This window comes from Pezoporus flaviventris, unplaced genomic scaffold (assembly GCF_033815535.1).
Source record: "Pezoporus flaviventris isolate CSIRO_AGI_PZ_B2104156 unplaced genomic scaffold, CSIRO_AGI_Pfla_v1 ptg000036l, whole genome shotgun sequence".
NCBI classification, from domain to species: Eukaryota; Metazoa; Chordata; class Aves; order Psittaciformes; family Psittacidae; genus Pezoporus; species Pezoporus flaviventris.
Window position 1 is genome coordinate 11,511,265 of NW_026892584.1, and position 20,665 is coordinate 11,531,929.

Genomic DNA, 20,665 nt, shown 5'->3' on the forward strand with positions numbered 1-20,665 from the left:
AATGTTTGAGGTTGGAGGTACTGAATGAAATAGCATTTAGGTTTTTCTCTATTAGAATTCCTCTGCACTGTATCCTATTGAGAACGTTTGCATCATTATACAGGAGAAATGGTGTTAATGTTTGGTTTTGGTTTTGTCATACAAGGAATAAATCTGGTTTGGAAAGTTCTTCTCCTAATTCCTATCTTTAAAGTCTTTCTTATGGTTCTAATTGGTAGGTATTAGCATATGCATCAAAATGCAGAATATGCAAGTACTATTTGGAAAATTAAATTATGACCTAAACCCAGCATTTTGTATCATTTGGATTTATTCTGAACAAAACATTAGAACACTGAAGTATGAAAACTGTAAAATTACGGCATAAAATCGGCATCAGTAACAATCTGTCTTACACAGGGCTTTTCCTCTCCTACTATCCATACAGCTGGAGAAAAAAAAAAGAGCAGTATAATAAATGTGTTGCTGCTCTTCATGACTGAGACCGGAAAAGGTAAATGTGAAATTATTAATATGGAGCTGGAAATGTAAAAATGTTAAAGTGCTTTTACAGCATCAAGAAGGAGGAAATGGGGTGGATCACTTTGAGGAGAAGAATTTTCCTCTTGAGGCAAAACAGACATGTATATGTTTTGCCAGTTGTAGTGTCCCACCCAGCACAGATGTTGGTACCACTCTGTAATAGTCACAACCATAGTGCTAGAAGAGCATGCCTGAGCCTCAGTGAGCTCTGACTACTTTGGGAGTTATGGCCAGTCATTTCTACTGTGATCCTTCCTGTTTTTAAAAACTCCTTTTCTGGAGAAGGTGAGAAGAGAGGTATTGACTGCTGTCGAGCTTCTTTTGTCAGAATTGGCATAAATACCTCATTTGGTACCTTGTTCTGCTCACTACACACTACATATTGTGATTTTTTTTAATTTTCATTTATTTTTTTATTTCCTAATGCATATACTTTTCTCCAGAAGTTGGTTTTGGAACAACTGGAGGATATGTAAAGGCAACCTTGAAGGCTTTTCTGTGGAGCTGAACTTTAAATGTGCAGATTTACAGGGAGTAACGGGTCTTTATAAAAAGCACCACAATATCCTATAACAAAAATCCTGATATCACACAAAAACTATTTTATGCCATAGTCCTCTGAGCACTTGGGGCCAATTGGGCTCCCATGAGAAGTGCTCTTTTCACTACTCCAGCTATTTATTCCTCTCTCTTTGCCAGCTCAAGTGTTTGAGGGATCTCTTTAGGAATTGGGTTCAGCTGCTAGTGATGCAGGTTAAAACTAATGGAAAGAAAACAGCATTTGGTTTAACTAGGATCCAGTGCACTGTACTGTTGCATAAACAGCTGTGCATGGGAGAGGCAGAGGGTAGATTGAGAGAACTGGAGTGATGGAGAGGGAGTAGCACCAACTCCAGTGATGGTAGCAACAGTTACTGGCTTAGTGTATTTGTGGAACTGTGTCATTAGGTGCTGTGTTCTCTCTGGGAAACTTGTTATGTACTAGACAAGACTTCTTTTTCTATAAAATAGGCTAAATAATCCATTTTCAGTTAAGTAATGTATCCTCTGAGAAGTAAATAATTGTTCAAATGTATACAGAGTTGTTCCTGTTTGCTACAGCTGTGGAGCCAGAAATGTCACTAGAGGTTGACAGAGTATGCTTCTGTTGGGAGGAAAAAAAATAAGTTCAAATTTGATTAATCAGTCAGGATGGCAGAGTCAGGCTGCCCTGATAAGCAGCAGAGTAGAGGGGCCAAGGCAATTGCAGAAACAAGCTGCACATCAGCTTGCCAGGTATCCTCTTTAATTGCTGCAGATCTCATGGGGGTTTGTGGTGATAGTCTGAACATACATGTGTGATTTATTTTTTTAAAAAATGCTCATTAGGTTGATATGTTTTAATAGCTGCTTTAGCATGCTTTCCGTAACTGCAGCTTTTAGCTGAGATTTAGCCTTTCTAACTTGCCTATCATTGTTGGAAGAGTAGTCTGTAAATCATCTGATTTTCTACTAAAATTAGACTCTTCCTACAGCAAAGTGAATGCAAATCAAACTCATTCTGTATGGTTTCTTTTGCGTTCTGTCAGCCTCTATAGTAATAGCCAGCAAAAAGCTCAACTCCAAGTTATTTGTCTTATTTGCTAGTTTTTGCTGCTGACATAATACTCCCTAACCGCAATGCTGTGTATGCTTGGGACAGGAAGGGATTACCTTTGTGGGTAATCTTTTGGTGAATGACTGACTTTGATAAAACACATTGCCCATTGTTGGATGCAGCTATTATGTATGAAATTCCTGTTTATTGAATATGCTACTATAGAAGAATAATGATAAATGTCTTCCCTCTCTTAGTGCCACAGATGGCAAACTTGTGCTGGTCAGGGGACCAAAAAGAGGTTAGGAAGTAGGATGTGCATGTGGTTTAATGCCGCATGCTCCTGGCTAGATGTTTTGTGATGTGAAAATCCAGTGTGTAACTTACAAAACAAAAATGTACTTTAATGTGAAATGACATGAACTTTTCTACTAAAATAAACTATAACAGAATGTTCTCAATTCACTTTCTTTGCAAGTTGTACTTTGTGTCACTCACTGAAGATGACTGTAATTTTGTTCAACCTGGAGTTACCTAGCTGTTGTTCGGAGTACGTTCATTCTTGTGACTTAGCTCACTCTTAAAAGCTCTGATTTTGTGCACTTCTTCCCAGTAATATTTGTGCTTCCAGGATGCAAGGGGCAGTGTGTCAATACACTTGTTACAGGACCAAGTGTGCTGTGCTCAGGCACAGTGCTTTGGAGGTCTCCAGTGTATTGCGAAATGCAGCCATGTAGTTTTATCAGGAGCAACTGTTTTTGTTCTCTGGATGGATCCATCTGGGCCAGAGGGGGGAGAGAGAGTGTGCTGGTGGCTTCTAGAGATTAGCTGGTGACAGTTTTGCTTGGGAAGCATACCAAGTTTTAGCAGAGCTACTGTAACAGAGATAGAATGTGAAAAGGAGTGGTGGAAAAAAACACAAGCTCTACTGATCTTTTTGTGTCAAAAGCAGCTTTCAGGATTTGGCTATCTTCACGTGGGTCTAATTGCAGCTTTGATTAGAGAACTGCCTGACACTTCCTACTTCAGTAAAGATCTGGCTGAGCTGTTACAGAAGACATTTGGACGTACAAGGCCTAGATGAAGAGTCACAGCAGCTGTGTCCTTGTGCAGGCGAGAGGGAGGCTGTCTGGTTTATTGGATCTTGTCAGATCATGGCGATGCATGCTTCTTAAATCCCTTGGGGTAGGGAGGGAATGTCAAAGAAGGGATGTCTTATTTTAGGTAAATTGATTTAGACAGCAGTCCATTTTCTTGTTCCTTTCTGCTGAGAAATGTGGCAAAGTTTCATGAAGGGGTAATGTTCTGTCTTCAAAGTGTTCATGTCTGGTGTCATGGTATTTTGCAGGCAGAAGCTGTGGGGCAGGTATGAGTTGGGCAGAGGGCCTGCAGCAGTTTGATTAGTTTCTGTGCCTTTTGTTTAACTTGAGGGTGAGAGAGTGCTTGCTTTTAGTGCTATTCTCACTCTCCTGATTCTCATCTTTTTTTCCTAAGCTTATGCCAGTTAAGGATTGACAGCAAGCATTTGTTCAGTTATTGCTTCCTTTTTTATTAAAGGGTAACTGTGAAATCTCAATATAGTGAAAGAGCAATGAAAGATGTCTGGGTTTAGTTCTTGGCTGTTGGAACCTCATATTTTTTGAGAAAGTGATACAGGTTTTGTGGGATCTTCTCTACTCTTGTAGTCTATTAGAGAGTTAGTACTTGGCTCGAGTCTTCTATCAGTTTCTTAATATACAAAGCAAATGCTTTGCTCTCCAACTGAGCAGAAGGGACTTAATAATAATGCCTTTCAAACAAGTACCATATTTTGGTTGATTATCTTACGGAAGGAACAGCACTGCTCCTGTGTATCAGTCTAGTTCTGTACTGTTTCTTGCTGTGCTTGGAGAACTTCTAGTTGCTACACAGGAATGGATTCAGTCTTCTGCAGCCTAGACCCTGCTACTAGAGCACTGGCTGATCTGAGAAGTGGGAGAATGATTCATTTTGGGACCGTAAGTTAGACATAAAAGGCAAGTCAGCAAAAACAAACTCTTCAGAGGAAAACATGCAATGATTGAAGTGCATGTCAGACATAGAACAACTCCGTGTTTTAAATGAGTAAGAACTTGTCCTGTACATATACTCTATATGGCTGTGATAGTCAACTTGGTGTCCAGAGTTTTGCAAGTGGTACAGCTGAGTTCTTAATCTTGTCTTTTTAAACATAATGGGTGCTTGCTTGAAAATGCTTTTAAGTAGCATTTTTTACTCCGTCAGAGCAGAGTCATACAAAAAGGCTGATTTAGGTTGTGGGGCCACTGAGGAAAAGGAGAATGGGTTTTCCTGAATCAGTTTTTCCTATACCAGAATATTGCTGCTTGGTTAGTTGGTCGTCTTTAGGAGACTGTGAGATGTTGCACCAACAATTACTGTCTGCACTGAGTAAGTGGGGGAAAAAACTTTGTTGGATGAGGGAGAGAGTTAATGGGAAGCAAAAAGATACAGGCATGCCTTTTAATGTGGATAATAGTGATTGCCATTTGTAGAAAACATAATTAATAAATCAGCTATGACTGGAGAGTCCCAGATACAGACATATGTAAACTTTTGGAAGGATTTGTAGGTCACCAAGTGAAGAGGCTAATAGCACTTCGGTGATTAACAAAAAATTAAAAAAATTGGAAGAAATATTTTTGAGTGATTTGTATAGATTTGAGCACTCAGGAGAGATATGTTGTATCCAGCTCTCACTCGTTTCTTAAAATCAAGGCTATAAAGTCCTTTAGTTTAATTGTAGACTTTACAGTTATTTTTCTTCTTCACAGTAGTGCACTCAGTGTAATTGGGAACATTTTACAATAGTAATGAACTTGGCAAGAGAAGAGCCCTTTGCCTGCTGCCAGAGTTAAGCAAATAAACAAATAAGGAAAACAAAAGATCATCCCTCCCTGTCCCCTCGGCGGGTTGCAGGAGCGGCTGGCACCGCTGGCCATGCTGGCGGAAGGGTGGAATGTCCTGCCGTGCATTCCACGCAGATGGCCTGGACCCCAGCCACCCTAGCAGAGCAGAAAATACCACATTCTCAGCCGTGCCACTTGTGATTTAATTGGAAGCGAAGCTAACTTTAAAAAGTAGTTCATCATCCGTTTAAACTGTTTTTCTGTGTTTCTAAAAATTACACAACAGTTTTGGTCTCCTGTTGTTTGCTCAGGAGAACCTGAATGCTTCCCTCAAACAAACGTTAGTGGGACCTTCCTTTTAAGGATAACATTTTTTCCTTTTTGGGGCACCTTGCAGCTAAGTCCTAGTATAACCATCTGAAGAGAGCAGAGTCATACCCAAAGAGAGTGTTTTTTCTGTAGTCACCTCTTTTGGTTCTCAGCAGAAGTTGGCCTTCTGCTTTCAAAAATGGTGAAATAATAGTGTTTCCCGAGTAGCAAATACCAGTGCTGTTGCTCAGGAGTATTCAGGGCAGCTGTTTGTACTTCTAGACTCATTTATGCATATATGATAGTGATGATCAATACTAACTATTGACAAGACAAAAATGAATGCATCTTGTAGGACTCTTTTTAGAAGCTTGCATTCTCAAGCTCTGAACTGGGGTCTGAGTATTTTATATAGTAAGATTGACTGTAGAAGAAATGTGCTGGTTCTTGCAAGACCAGTACTCATCTGAGCTTATCTTGCATTTTGCTGTCTGTAGCACTGACTACAATAACAGCTTCTTATCGTTAATCAAATCTGCAGATAGCATGAGAGAGGAATGTCGTTCTCTTCCTGTAGCTTATGCATTGTTTGGTGAGTCACTGTTAAGGAAGCAAAACAGCATAACCTTAATTGAAGGATGTGATAATAATGCTTTTTAGTTATTTAGCAGGCAAAATCTGACACCATTAAGGAAGTAGAACGCCCTGTCATTAATTGAAGCATATGATAATGATGCTTTGTAGCTGTTTTGGAGGCAAAATCTGTGATTAGTGGCACATATTGTTTTACAAGCTGGAAAAGGATGTTAGGAAGAACATAGAGAATTACTTCACCTAAGCCTATGGTGCAGTATTTACACTGAAATGCAAGTTGGTAGTTCAGTGCTTCCTGACATTTGGTAAGAATTATTCATTGCAACAAAAGCTGGGGTATGGCTTCCACTTAAGTCTTCAATGATGGGGGTGACAGTGCTGTTTAGAAAACTGAAATTCAAGTAGTCTCTTTTCAGCAAAATATTTCAAGAATGCCATGCAAATCCATATATTAGGATAACAAAGTACAAATCAGATCATCTTGCTAGCAGCTGATGGCAGTTTAAGGCCAATCCTACCCAGCCAGCCATTGAAAGCTGTGTGAAACTGGAAGAACCCAGTGTGCGAGTACCTACCATCTGCATGTTCCTGGTGCAAGAGTGCAGAAGGAAAGGTGAGGCTCTTCGATATTTCTGGGCTTGAAAAATTGCTGAGGCCTGAAGGATTGGTTCATATGTGGAGCTGTGAAAGAATGAAACTGTACGCTGGAGGTATTTTCTTGTGATGGAAACAGCCAGCAACTGCTGGATGAGTGTCTTTTGTTTTCCTACCAGAGTCTAATCTAAGTTTGAGTACCACAACATGGACCTGTTTGAAGCCTTTGTGTGGCACTGGGGTTTTTTTTATGTGCGGGTGAGTGCATTGTAGTTACTGCTGCATTATTTTCACACTGAAAGTAAAAATGCAAAAAACAAACCCATCTCCAGAACCCAGCAGTATGTGTTAAGATCTGGTGTGTTGCTTTTCCAGTGTTTGTACTTCAACATGCAGCTCTTAAATTCTTACTGATAACATTTTAAGAAGCTTCACAAGACTAGCTGTTGTACAGATCAGCTTGCCTTGCTTTTATATAAACACGGTTTAATTGTTCAAGTTTCATGCATAGTCATAGCCAACATTAGCAAGGCCTCTAATTTACTATGATGTAGTTTTTCCTCAGTTTAATGTTGTTTTCTGTGGACAAATTATGTGTAGATACATATGTCTGGGCTATCTGATTAAAAACTGTCTTATTCATTTTTTCCTTCATTTTTCCATATTTCATAATGTCTGTTGTTTTAAAATGTCCAGGGGCAATTATCAAAGCCAAATCAATGCTGAATGATTATAAGAGAAATGTACTGCCTGGAGCTGCTTATTCTAATATCACCTTCCTGCTAACTACAATTAGAGGAAAAAATTACCTTAGTCACTTGAAGAGGACAACAATTCCTGTTTTAACAAGCCATGTAGCTTCCCCCCGCCCCCCACTGTTCTCAGCATCCCTTTGCCTGCTTGGTCAAGCTCAAGAGAGAAACCTGAAAGTACACTGTGCATTGTGTTGCGAATTGCTGTTTTTTCACTAGCCAGCGTTCTTCACCAGGATTTATAGTTATGATTTCTGTGATTTCTGTTAAGCAATGAATTTTAGGTTCTGTTTAGTTTAGCTATTCTTGATGATGAATCAGTTTATTAGTTCCCCAAGTTGCTTGTAGGAGCACCTGTGTACCTACACCACCAAGGCTATCCAGGAAACACTGTTCTCTGCGCAGTCCTCTTTGGGCAAGACCTGATGGTTGTGGTCGTGGTAGTGAACAGCTTCAAACCGGGGTGACACCGGCAGAGCCCGTGAAGCTGCCTCCACCAGTGCAAGCTTTGTGCAGCAGGCCATGGAAGATCAGTGGTAGTGGGGCTGTCTAATACTTCAAGGGTATCCTCAAGAAGTAGAGATTCTTCAACTTTTTTGTGTGACAATTAAACAAGGGTTAGCTGGTGTTTTTCAGCACAGGCAAATCTTGCTTTTTAGGGTAAAAGAAGCAGAGAAACATACTATTCAAAACACAAATGCAGTATGCACTGCAGCATACAGAAAAGAGCAGCATGGATATGAGGACATGATATTTAATTCAATTAAAGGCTGGAAGGTGTTTGGCAACAAATGCACACACATATTTGGGAGAACATAAGCTACTCCAAAATATGCCACAGTTTTTAATAACGTCTTGGATAGTAAAGTTTGCTAGTTCATTTTCTTGGCAAACTAATGGTTTAAGTTAAGTTCTTGAAATAACTTGTCATGTGAATGAATGAATGTATTTTCATCAGGGTTTTCTCATAAAAATGTATAAAATAAGTAACAAAGTAACCCCAAATATGAAAGGTTTGGGTTAGTATTTCTGAAAAGACAAAGATGGCTTTTTTTCTCCCACTCCTCCACCCCCACAGCCTCTCATGTCTGTTCTACCAGTTCCTCATCCCCACTAGCTATTTGGTTGCCTTTAGGTATTGTAATGCATCAGGGCCAGAGAGTACTATAAAAGGGAAATGGGGAGCATTGTTTGGTGCCAGAATGCACTTTGACTGCAGGTAACTGGTGATTTGCAGAGTAAGAAACATGCAGACCCAGTAATGGCATCTCTGTTGGGAAAATACTGAATGAGAAAAAGTAATGAAGTGTTTTGTAGGATATTGGATAGTATTTAAGTAATTTGTTCAGCATAACTAAAAAAAACAACCCAACAAAACATCAAACATCTGTGTCCCCAGAAGCTCTTGAATTCATGGTGGTAGAGCATGATTTGGATACAAAGCAGGTATTTCATAGGTGGTAGAAAATGCAGTCTGCATTTGGTTATGCTGATTGTGTACTATAGACCTATCACTGAGAAATGAATGTGAAAAGTTACCTGAATCTCCACCCTCAATGAATTATTGTAGAACCTTTTCTGATGAGAATGATAAAATGCTTCTAAACTTGACCCTTGCAAATAAGTTTCATTCTGCTTCCAGTAAGAGGGGGGAAGGGTATTCTGTTATGTACGTATTATTATAAATGTTTGCTAGGAAAATTTACTAAGTAATGTTAATGAACACTTAATAAAATACTCTCTTTAGAAGTGGAGTTTTTCTTGTGACTAATTGGATTTTTTTTTGCTGTGCTAGTTTAGGAATCTGACATCTGGATTTTTGTTTTGAATTTGGCCATTAGCATACTAGGTGACTTCAGACAGGTCTCTCCAGTTCCTTTTGGTCTTTCACTTCCTGTCTCTAAAATGGTTAATACCAGGTAAGTCATTGAGATCTGCTGATAAAATTAATTTTAACACTTGGATGTGGTTATATCATTGAAATATTTAGTCTGTATCCTGTTAGCTGGTAAGAAGGCTGGACCATTGGTAGGTATGATAAATGTCTGGATAGATAGAGGGGTAAATAAACTTTTATTTTCCCCAGGATAACTTTTGTATTAACAGAGAATGTGGTACCAGAAAATGCAGCATACCTTCAATGTTAGGAAAGCAATGCCACCAGTAGGTTCAGACTGTGGTTTAATTTCATACTGTGTGTCTTCACACCCCAGTGTAAGACTTGGCCACATAGGTTGTATTTAAGTTTCAGTGGGTTGGTATGGATGTACTAGTCTAGATGAGCTTTGCTCTTACCTGTTCATGTTGGAGAAACTTTGTGGTGTTGGTTCTGCAGTGATTGCTAGCACAACACTGGAGTGATGACCAATAACCTATATTTACCATTGTAGCAGCACTGTTGTAGGCCTGAGGAAGGAGCAGAAGTCAGAAGTTTTCGCCTGCTAGAAACAATTTTGCAAATAGCATCAAAAGTATGTTTTAAAACTGGCTATTCTCTGTAGCTTTGTACTCTTCAGTCTAACAGGGAAATTTTTGTTCAGGTAATAGCCTCATTTGCAGAAGTAATATTGCACACAGTAGTGAAGAATCCAAGCACTCTTGGATTACAGCTAAATAGAAGAATTAACAACAAACCATTTGAAGAAACAAGCTGAAATTTCTTTGCTGTACAGATGTATTTACGTGGGTTTCTGGAAAACTATATTTATAAAGGAATCTTTTTCCTTAAATATCAAGAATCTGACTTTTTTTCTTAAGCCATGCTGTCAAAAATGCTTATATTTTGGTCAAGTGGATAATAAGAAATAACTACTGATGTAGCCCCTGAAATAACTGATACTGCGAATGATGTTTTGAAATGCAGTGATATCAATTCAATTCAGTTTGGCTTGTTTATACATTTTAAAAAAGTAAGCAAGAATTGGCAGTAAGAGGTACTGTTGTGTTTTGTTTCTAGGTTATCTGTGAAACACTACCAGGAATGTAAGATACATCTGGCATTATAATAAGCTTGAATGAGTTCTGGCAGCATTTACAGTTGAAAACTCTACAGTGTTTTGAGCATTTTTCAGGGTAGATAAACCTCCTTGCATCGTCTTTTCAAGGGAGCCTCTGAAAAAGGCAGTGGTGCAGGAGGTTCATGAGGAGAGGCATACTTCCTCATCCAGGGTAGTATTTTGCCTAGAATATCTCCAGGCCCAAGTCAGAGGGAAGGAAATGTGATGCTCTTGGATCCTGTGGCTTCAGCTTGTATTTCCATCTGTGTTGTTGCTCAGGCTTTGAGTTTCTTATTGTTGCCTTTGTGGTAGCATGGTAACTCTAAGCACATTTTACTAAGTAATTTTCCCGCAGTGGTCTGGGACATGCTTGTTTGTTAACAGCAAACACTGTATTTAAAATTAGTTTGTCACTTGTATTTAGTTATCTTCAGAAAATCTAGTACCCTTATTTTTCATTAAAAACACCTCCATCTTCACTATCAACTTTCAAATTGGGAATGCATCTGCCTGTTAGATAACACATGATATAGTTTTATTGTACATGACTGAGGGTTTTAAAGTCATTCCCCTCTGCTGTGGACTACTGCATCTTCACAAATACTTTTTTGCAGTCCCTGATAAGGCAATTCTTTGGAAAATTCCAGTATCTAAAGAAGTGGCTTCCTTCGGAAAGGAAAGCCACTCCAGGCTGAGAACTTTCTTTAAGAGGAAGACCACCACTAATACCAAGGATCGGAAATATTCATTCATCTCTTCCTTACCTATGGATGAACTGTGCCTTTTTGTTTATTTTAAATTTTTTTTTATTATTTAAAACCATCTTTTTGCTTGTCAGATAAGAGTAACACCTGGTGTTTCAGGTGTATCTCATTAGACTGTGAGAATTCTGTGATAGAACCAAGACCTTCATGAAGGGGAAACTTCTCCTGCCTTTTGCTTTGCTGCTCCCCTATATTCAAGCTATGCAGACTGACATCTATGCAGGAGCTGTATAGCTTCTTAAGATTAGCAAATTATAAATGGTATTCCTCATTATGACCCTGGGAGGTGAATATTACGTTTCCCAGACATACGTAAAGAAGATGGAGAGTGCTGTGGTTTGCATCTCTTGGTGGCATATTTCCAAAAGGACATTTTGCAACTTTAAGCAAATCAAGAAGATACATGTTTACATGAAGGATGCTGCTGCTTCTATCACAAGCATAATTCTGGAAGTGTAATGAGAATGAGAGGAAGTGGAGGACTTCCTGCATTAGTTTTTGTGGCTGTGTGAAGGGGCTCTCCAAGTTGCAGCCGTGTTGCACAACTCATAAAAGTAATGTTAGGCTTAGGTAAGTCTTTTGAGGTGAACTAATACACGTCTTCTTGTATGAAGTGTGGTTAAATGTCTGTTAACCTGGAAGTCGGCACAGCAGTAATAATCACAATCATTCTGCTTGTCTCTGTATTTTACCTGAAGTTTATTCCTTTCCCATGAAATATATTAGTGCTAGACTATGTCCTTAAAATACGAATCACCCCTTTGTGAAAAGCTTCCACAGTAAACAAAGTACTTAGCATGTGAGTAAAGGGGTATATATAAGATGGGAGAAGAAAAAAGGTAGAGGGGGGGGTGGTCTTTGACGTAGTTGTCATATATCCCCTTACACATCTTAAGGCAAGAAATGGAAAAATACTAAATAGGAAAGTAATTTTATGTGGGAAAAGCTCAGGATATACGTGGTGTGCTATGGGGAAGATAGTTACTTAAGTTACTTAAATCCTTTCTCAAACATCTGGACTACTTTTATCTGATTTCTGGATTTTGGGTGGCAATTAATGCTGTGCTGGATGAGACTACCTGGTTAATGTTTGTATTTGACTACTGCACAATGGGTTTGTAAACTGGACTCCTGCACAATGGACTTATAAACTGAATCAATTATGTTACTAAACGTGTTTTATTGTCTTTTCTGGTGATTCCTGTTAAGTGTTAATCATGTTTCTCTGTTCAATATTTTGTTTTGCAATATCTTTACAGTGGCTTTAGTGAGTTTTTTTTTCTATTAACTTACAGTGTTTGTTTCATTTTCAACTTGTAAGTTTGCCTGTATGACTTTTTTTATTAAGGTCTGGGACCTTGATGAACTTTATTGTAGGGCTGAAGGGCGATTTTGAGGCCAACATAAGAGATACGTATTTAAGGTGTAAGGAGAAATGAGCACTATTTCTCTTCTGCCTTTGACCTTTGTGCTTTGATGTGGTGGGGTTTTGTATCCTGTACATAGCTTAGGAAAGTGCTTTTTTTTATATCTGTGGCTGAGAAGTATTACTGTGCCAGTCAGCTGCTCAGTGAGAGAGCTTTTCGGAAACAGTAAAGCATGCTGGATTTAATTAGCTCAGCTTTGCTGTCTGACACTGAAGGCTGGTTTTGGTGGTTTTGTTTTTCTTGTTTGAGTGGTCATAATGATCACTCAGATCATTTACAGAATGAAATATACTGTAGCCATGTTAGAAAAAAAATCTCATCAACATAGGTGAAAATGGCTTGTTGCTTTCTGAGCATTTTTTAATCAGAGAAAATATCTTCTGAAAATCAACTTGATTTTCCTGTCATTGTGCTCTACTGTGCTCCACTGCAGGTGTGGATATCCTGTATTAAATGATGTAAACTAGAACAGTACTGGTTCCCAGCAACCCAAATGGCGTGTGTTTGCCTCTGATAACTGCAGTTTATTTAACACCACATATTCAAAGATAATTGGGGAATCCTCTACTTTCAATGCAGAGTAAAATGGATTAAGTCATTCTGTTAAGGATATAATGCTGACGTTGCCACTTAGCTAAACACAAAAGATTTTATGATTACATACTGATCTTGTAGTTTAGGTTACTGTAAAAAAGCAGAAAACTTTAAAAGCAGAGACCAAGGACAAGGGTTGCAGTCACAGTATAAAAGCTGATCCATTATGTAATGTTGGGATGAAAAGCAGCAGGGAGAAGCTGGATTTCCAGAGTCCAGCTGCTTCCTTGTGTGCAGTGCACTAGAGAGTGCAGGAAATAATTAACATGAATACGTATTTAGAATAATGCCTACAATTTCCAAGTGTATAAAAGGGCTGGACACTTTGTTTCACATTCATTAAAGGCCACATATGTGGGCTTTTTTTTGGTACTTCTTGGTGTCTTTCTCAATAGCTTTACCCAGAGAATCAAAACATAGATTTCTTTTCCTTCAAGAGACTCATTCAAGAGCTGACCTTTCCCCATAGGCTGTATCAGGTGAGAAGACTTAAGTTTGCCATCAGTTCTTCTTTCGCTGCTTTTAAGGTTTAGGTTACTTTGTGTAGGTGTGAAAGTTCAAACATGGACTCGTCTGCCTGTACAACTGCATATGTTGTAATTCTTTACTAGCACTAGGTGACGACAGTGTTCTAGAATATGTCAGTCTTCTCAGGCTTCGTAAAAAAATCTCAAAGGTCAAATAAGAATGTTGGCTAATTAAGCAGAAAAAATGTTTTCTTTCTGTACATTCATATATCAGCAGTAGATTCAAAATTACTTTAATTATAATTTCTATTTATTGCATCAATATTACTTTCCAAGGAAGTGACTAAAACTACCATTTGGTATTTTCTCCACATAGTTTCCGTTAGGAACCTTGTTCCAATTGGCTGTTTTTAATTCTAGTGGTCAAATTTTGTCACAGTATAAAACCCAAGGCTTTGAGCTTTTTCCTGTTTAATCTCCGCTGCTGGAACGGTGTTCGGTTCATGTCTTTCTCCTTTCTTTTATAGTTGTGAGCTACAGACACCATAAGTATAACTGCACTTTGCATGAAACCTCTGGCAAGGAATATCAGTCACGATACTGGCAACAGAATTATTTAATGTCTTTGGGTATTAAATATATGAAAACGATGTAACACATGAAAAGATATATTAGTGAAGCTCATGTAATCTGTCTCTGCAGTCCACACTTCTAACCTGATTTAATTTTAAACATACAGAAGAGGCCTACATGTTTTAACGGTCATGGTATGTGTATTTCTGTCAAAGTGAATCATTATGGGAAATTCATGCTTTTTCTTTTTTCCATGCCTTTAGTCTCTTTGGGTTGTAATTTCTCTTGAAGGTGGAGATTAATAAACTTGTTTTGTTCCATTATTGTAAGGTGAAACAGGCATGAATTTCTTGTGATTCTGAGCTTTTTGCCTAGGTCTTGTACTCAATTATCTGCTTGGACCACACTGCCTGTAATCTTACCATTTACATGTAGTTCTCTGTATAGCCTGGCAGCCTGAGTCCAGTTTTGCTAGTTTAGCTATTCATGATAGAGAGGATATGCTGAAAAGTGGATTTAGAATGTGCTTCTATTGACAGGCAGGTCTTTCCTGTGGCTCCTTGGAGGGATCTTTGGAATTTAATGATTTTTTTTTTCTTTATTCTGTAGGATGACAAATCTAACTGAAGTTGTGGATGTAAAAAATTCTATGTCTGTTTCTGCTAGCCCTTTCATGCAATTGATGCTTTTCTTACACTTGCAGACTAAGTGGTTCAGCAGGCATAGTATCTCTCAGCCAAAGAAACTAAGCATATGGCATCTGAAAGTGAAAGAGTGATAAAGCATGGTGAGGCTGCCAAGCAGAAAGACACTGCTATAGTGACAAAGCATGTGGCAGCACTCAGGGCTTTCAGAGAGATAATGTAGCTGCAACGCTCTCGATTTCTAAGGAAGAAATTGCTGGAAACATGATGCTGGAAACATCTCAACAAGATGGACTTGGACTAGGCTAGGTGTGTCATTGCTTCTACTGTTGCAGGAACAATTTGACTGCATTTAAAGTGCTATTTATAGCCTTGCCTAAAAAAAAAAAAAATAAAATTATGAAAGTTGCCTCTTTTCCTGGTTTCAGTGTGTGCCTTCAGTTCAGTGGTAATGAAGTGCATGTTTCCGTAGTGAGATGTGGTCTATCTGTTCCTTGATTGCAGTGGTTAGTGATGCAGGTAAACTAATCCAAGTCACCACATCCGATACTTGTGCACAAGCATAGCTGAAACAAGTTGGTGGGGAGTAAAAACTGATAGTTCAATATGAGTAGCCTTTTTCACAGGTTCATATGTGGGTCAGGGTGAGAGCATTGGCTTTGAAACTTGTATGTATTAGATGTAATTTTTAGTCTGAAGCTTAGATTTCATGAAGATGAATTATCAAAGCTTAATTTAAACAAGGGATTTTCACATGCCAGTGATGACAAATACATTTGCTTTGGCATGCCGTTTTTTTTTGGGGTCTTCACTTTGTTGTTGTTAATGGGCTTTTGGCCTCCTGTCCATACATAGTATTTTTATTATCAGAGATTTTGGTCCTGCTCCATGAACCTTAAAAATTGAGAACATGGCCATCTTTTAGACTAAAGACTGAGATTTTGGGATTTTTTTTTCCTTTTTTTTTAAAAAAGAAAGACTTGATAGTTTCCTCTTGAAGGCCACAGGGTGGAAAGTGAGCTAAATTGGCTCAGGTTATGTGCTGGGGTATATTTAATATCTTTTGTTGGTTTTAAAGTAAATTTAATGTTTAGTTCTAATGTATCTGGGCTCTTTTTTTTGAGTAACAGCCACCAACAGTGAAAATTACGCAGGACTTCATAAAGTCTGTGAACTTTGCAGTAAAAGGCTGCTTGGATATGCCTTGAACAACCTCAGATGTGTTCAGTTATTTTCTCTAGAAGAAAGTCTGTCCTCCCCACAGAAGCATGGAGTGAAAGGTCATTCAGAGTTGGAGCTCGTATAGCTTAGACAACAGGAAGAATAAAATATTCAGTGCTATTTAAAACAAGCATTCTAACACAAGGAGTTTAACGTGCACTCTAAGAAATAGATGCAGGGGGTGCCATGCAGGATCAGATCAGGTCCTCTTGCCAGTTGAGTAATCGCCCTTTAATTTTTGCGATATCATTGCTGAAAAGTGAAACCTCGGGGTAGCGCGTGTGACATGAGGGTCATAGCCCCTTCGGGAAGGGGCCCTGCGGAGAGCGGGCTCCCTCTGCAGCCCCTTGGTGCCAGCGCTCCTCAGGAGGTGCAGGCGCCGTGTGAGGTTGGGGTGTTTTGGATGATTTTGAGGGAATGGAGTCGGCCTCCTGCTATGGAAACTTGTGGAAGCGTACACAATGTACTCCTAGCAGCTTTGAAAATCTTCTGCTGGCTGCTGCCAGCTGGGGGTTTGGGCTGAGGTACAGGCTGTCCCAGCTCCCGGGCGCTGGAAAGCTGACATGCTTCTGAAGTGATGTATTTCCTCTGTTTTTGAGTGGCATGCACCCATCTCTTTTACAGGCTCAGAGACCCTGCGTTCAACCAGTTCAAACTTTGTGCTCCTTGGTGTTCCAAACCAATGTATTGTTCAGCCAAATTATGTTGCTGGAAGTGCTGCATTTCCAGGTTTTGTACAGCATTTCAGTCCTTAAGTTATTCAGAGTTTTAGATTTTTTGAATGTCTGAATCTTGAAGTGGAGCAACTGATACCAAATACAAACATAGCAAGGTTTACTTTGGAGAATGATGTGTTTACTGTTAGTAATCAATTACTAATTATGGTATGTTTATTAATTCAAAGTATTTAACCAATATGGATATATTTAAGAATCTTGTGTCTACTACACGGAAGAATATTTCATGACACTGTTATATGATTGGTGTACTGCAGATGACAGGAAAATTTTAAATTGATCATCTGGGGTTATATTTTAACACCTCACTTTTTGGTCTATTATTATTATTGTATTTGTTTATAAGCTCTTGCGTTGCTAAAAACATGAGGTGTGCTTGCAGTGCTTTAGTGCAGCAACTCTGGTTTCTGGAGTCTCTATGTGCTGGCATGGTATTATGTAGTATGTAAACTTTGAAACCTGCCTGACATCTTTGTTGCCCTCGTGGTGAAAAAGCAGAAGGAAGAAAAACAACAACCCAGCCCTCCAAAAACTAACAAAAACCCACCATAAAATAGAACCCTCAGTGTTGGAAAGGCTTATAGAGAAGAAGGAAAACCAAGGAAAAGTCAGGTGCCCATATAAAGCAGAAAAATAGAATCCTGTTAAAGTTGCTGCAATTTTCCTGTTCAAGCTCTTCTTTCGGTAGAGGGCAGTGCTAGTTCAGTTTCCTTTAGAGTCCACTCCATACATAGTCATCGGCAGCTTATGATTGCACTAAGCTGTTCTCAATACAAGCATTTAGAAATGGCTGAATGAGGACATTTAGTTGATTTTGTTTGTAATAGATGGTTGGAGGAGGATTGTGAATAGCATTCAGAATACCCGTGTAAAAGTACAGTTAATCTAGTATCACAAGATTTAAGTTCTTTTAGTAATTTATTTTACTTTTGATGGCAGGGTTGCTGTATTCTTTTTGTTTGCTCCTTGGCCAGATAACTCTTTCTGTGATTCTCTGTTTTCCTGCTTATGCATGGAGTAAGTCCAGTGCACAGGAGACAGCAAACCTGGCAACAGCAAGATCTGCTTTGGACTGCTGTGTATGATATATATTTGCTGATTCACTGCAGGATGACTATTGCCACAAAATAAATCCAGCTTTTCAATTTATTGGTAATCCCCCATTGCCAGTTTTTCTACTGGGGTAGGATGCATTTAAGAGTCTATTTTACCATGTTGTGACTAATGACAAAATGTAAATGATGACAAAGTGTAAATGTCAAACAGTATTAATTATTAGCTCCTTTTGAAGTCCTTTTCCATATTTGTATATTATAGGCTTCTTCCACAAGGTGGAGCTTTAAGGCTCTGTAGCTGGGATTTTTTTCCCCTCTTGGCTAATAAGCAGGAAGATGAATGGAGCTCATGAAATATCTTAAGACAGGTATAAAATGACAATTTCAGTACTTTTCAAGAAAGTGGGTAGATTTTAGGAAACAAACCCACCAGACTCAACAGATATTTTTGACTCTTTAACACAGCCAAGTTACTGGAATTAACGTTATAAAAGAGGAAAAGAAGGATTGGAAAAAGTAGTTCTCATTACTTATTTATTCTGTTGGAATTAATATTTCTTTGCTTTCAAACTTATTTGAAAGGTAGGCAGGACTAGATAGACAAAAGCAGTATGAAAATGCTTGCTAAATCTTCACTTATTGGGAGGAGGTTTGTTTTTTTTAACAGTCCTACCCTAAAAAAAGAGGAAACTTTAGATAAGAGCTATTCTGATAGTTAAAAGAAAGGCAGAAAGCGTATATCTTTCTTTTGCACAGCTGTCTTTTCAAGAATGAGCTATGTATACCCTTTCTCTGGAAGACAACCGTTGTGTGTTTTTTCACTCTGCCTGCCAGAAGTTGCATCTTGCTGAATTCCGGAAAAGTGCCACCAGTATTTTCAGGCTGTGTTTCTGTAATCGGTTATCTTGGGCTTCCCATGTTTCTTTGAGTGTCCGAACTATTGCCATCTTGTCGGAAATCCCCTGCTGTTAATTTTGTTGTAATGGAATTCTTCATCTGCTCGCTGTGCTGCTGCTGGTAAGACAATTTCATGTATTAACTAGCACCGGCATGTGTGGACATGAGCTGGTACTGCGCAGACAAAACCTGGGAAAGAGTTTAGCTGGAGAGGGGGAAGGGGGACTTGATTGGGGAGGGAGAGTAGCAGCAGGGAGGGAAAAACCAAAATCTTGAGTCTTTACAGCTTTTCTGCCTAAAGCTAGCCTTTTCTGATGGTAACAAATGTTAGTAAATGTTTGCTGCATCTCTTTGAAACAAACCTTGTGGATGGAAGCAGGTTTACTAGGAACTTGTTACAAGTACTCTTTCCCTCTCACCTTTCTTCATTAAACTGGTATGTTTCTCTCAAAATGTTTAGACCAAGAGACTTTATTAGAACTTTCTGCTGGGTCTGTGTTACCACTTAACGCTTGACTTGAGTTGCAGTTGAAGGTTGTGAAACATTTTCTCAAATTATTTGTGTTGTTTCTGTCTTGCTTTGCAGGTGGTGTGTTAGTATGCAAGAGATAAGAAATTGGTTATGATTTTTTCATAATATTATGAAAATGATATTAAAATGTGTAGTATATATTTTTTTTGTGGTTTAGGAGTCTCCCTAGTTAACAAGTAGGAACAGTAACAACTTGGAACAGTATTTGCATATCAGAAATCCACTTTCTCCCTTTTATTGCTAAGCCCCATCTGATGGCCCTCTCAGAAAATAGCACATATCAAATACAATGAAAAGCAGGTATTCTTTATGCCTAACTAAAATGAGTTAAGAGCCTCTCTGGACAGACAGTCTACCACTGATTTCTAGCCTTCATATAGGCCAGTGGCTGAACCAGTCTGTAATGCTTCCGCTTCTTAGTGGATCTGCTGCAGATCCAAGTTAAGAACTCTTCTTTAACTTCAGTTTCCCTCAGATGCTATCAGAGTCTTGGCATGTTAAGAACTGCCTGGAATGTCTTTTTCTTTTGGGTCCTTCTTTTTTCTTTTTTCCCTAGATATTCTTGTCATGCAGTATGTTAAAGTATCAGTTTGTTACTAGCTAAGTAGATATATCTGTTGGTATAGAAGATGCGGTAGGCCATTTGGACAGTTTCACGAAGAGCCCTTCCCCGTAATATAATGTTAGGTTAGATTTCTGAACCACAGCCTCAGAATAGAAGTAATATGAGTGGGGTATTTGAATGAGCTTGAACTCATGTTTGGTTTTTTCCCAGATCTTGCGGGACATATGGTTGTGTATGGGCAAGAATTCTTGCCCTTCCTTCTGCTGCTTCTGCCAGTGTGGATTTCCAGTTTCCAAGGCCTCTAAGTACTCCACCCCTTCTGTGGGTGAAAAATACCTTTCTTTTCTGAAAGCAATAGCAGTATCAGTTATTTAAAAGTATTGTAGATGCAAGCTTTTGCATAATCTTCAAATTTTGTAACAGTGAGTGGTTCTATAGCAGCTGGTTCCAAATTCCAATGACTGTCTATAGAGTTGGATAAAGAATTACTCCTATCCCACACAGCTTTACAGAAACAGTGATTTTGACAGGGAGTTTCAGGGTAAATGGCAATAATAAAGCCAAGAATACTGACGGTATATTTACTAGGGATAAATATTTATTTTTAATATTACACTGGCCAATGCTGTATTGACAAAATCATCCTGAGCAGATGGTTTGGAGGCATTCCTCTGTTGGTAACAGAATATGGCTATCTTAGAGCAAAGATTTTCTTAGCACTTACTAGCCAAAAGATTATGGTTGCTTTATTTAAACAAACTTTGGCATGAAGATATCAAAACAGCAGCCTAAACCAGGTGCTTCCAGGGAATACATGTGGGAAGGGGATAAGTGTAGCCTTATCACCCTTAGAGAATGGAACAGGCACTTGCTTACTATTTGGATTCCCCTTATGGTCCCTTTTCATTGCAAACCCTATTTTCAGAAGAATGTGAAATAAAATACAGCATATTTAGCTTTA

The 20,665-nt window shown here is 38.7% G+C and overlaps 1 protein-coding gene across 2 annotated transcripts in view; it reads left to right on the top strand.

Moving 5' to 3' along the window:
• MOB2 (MOB kinase activator 2) overlaps positions 1-20,665 on the top strand; it is a 120,053-nt gene that overhangs the window by 18,691 nt on the left and 80,697 nt on the right. Inside the window, exon 1 of one of the 2 annotated variants that reach the window (XM_061463141.1) lies at positions 18,421-18,727. The exons of the other annotated variant lie outside the window; for it this stretch is intronic. Within the exon in view, the coding sequence (XP_061319125.1) occupies positions 18,693-18,727 (35 nt within the window). The 5' untranslated portion in view covers positions 18,421-18,692. Of the gene's footprint in view, positions 1-18,420; positions 18,728-20,665 lie in introns of those variants that run through there. 2 annotated transcript variants of the gene reach the window in all.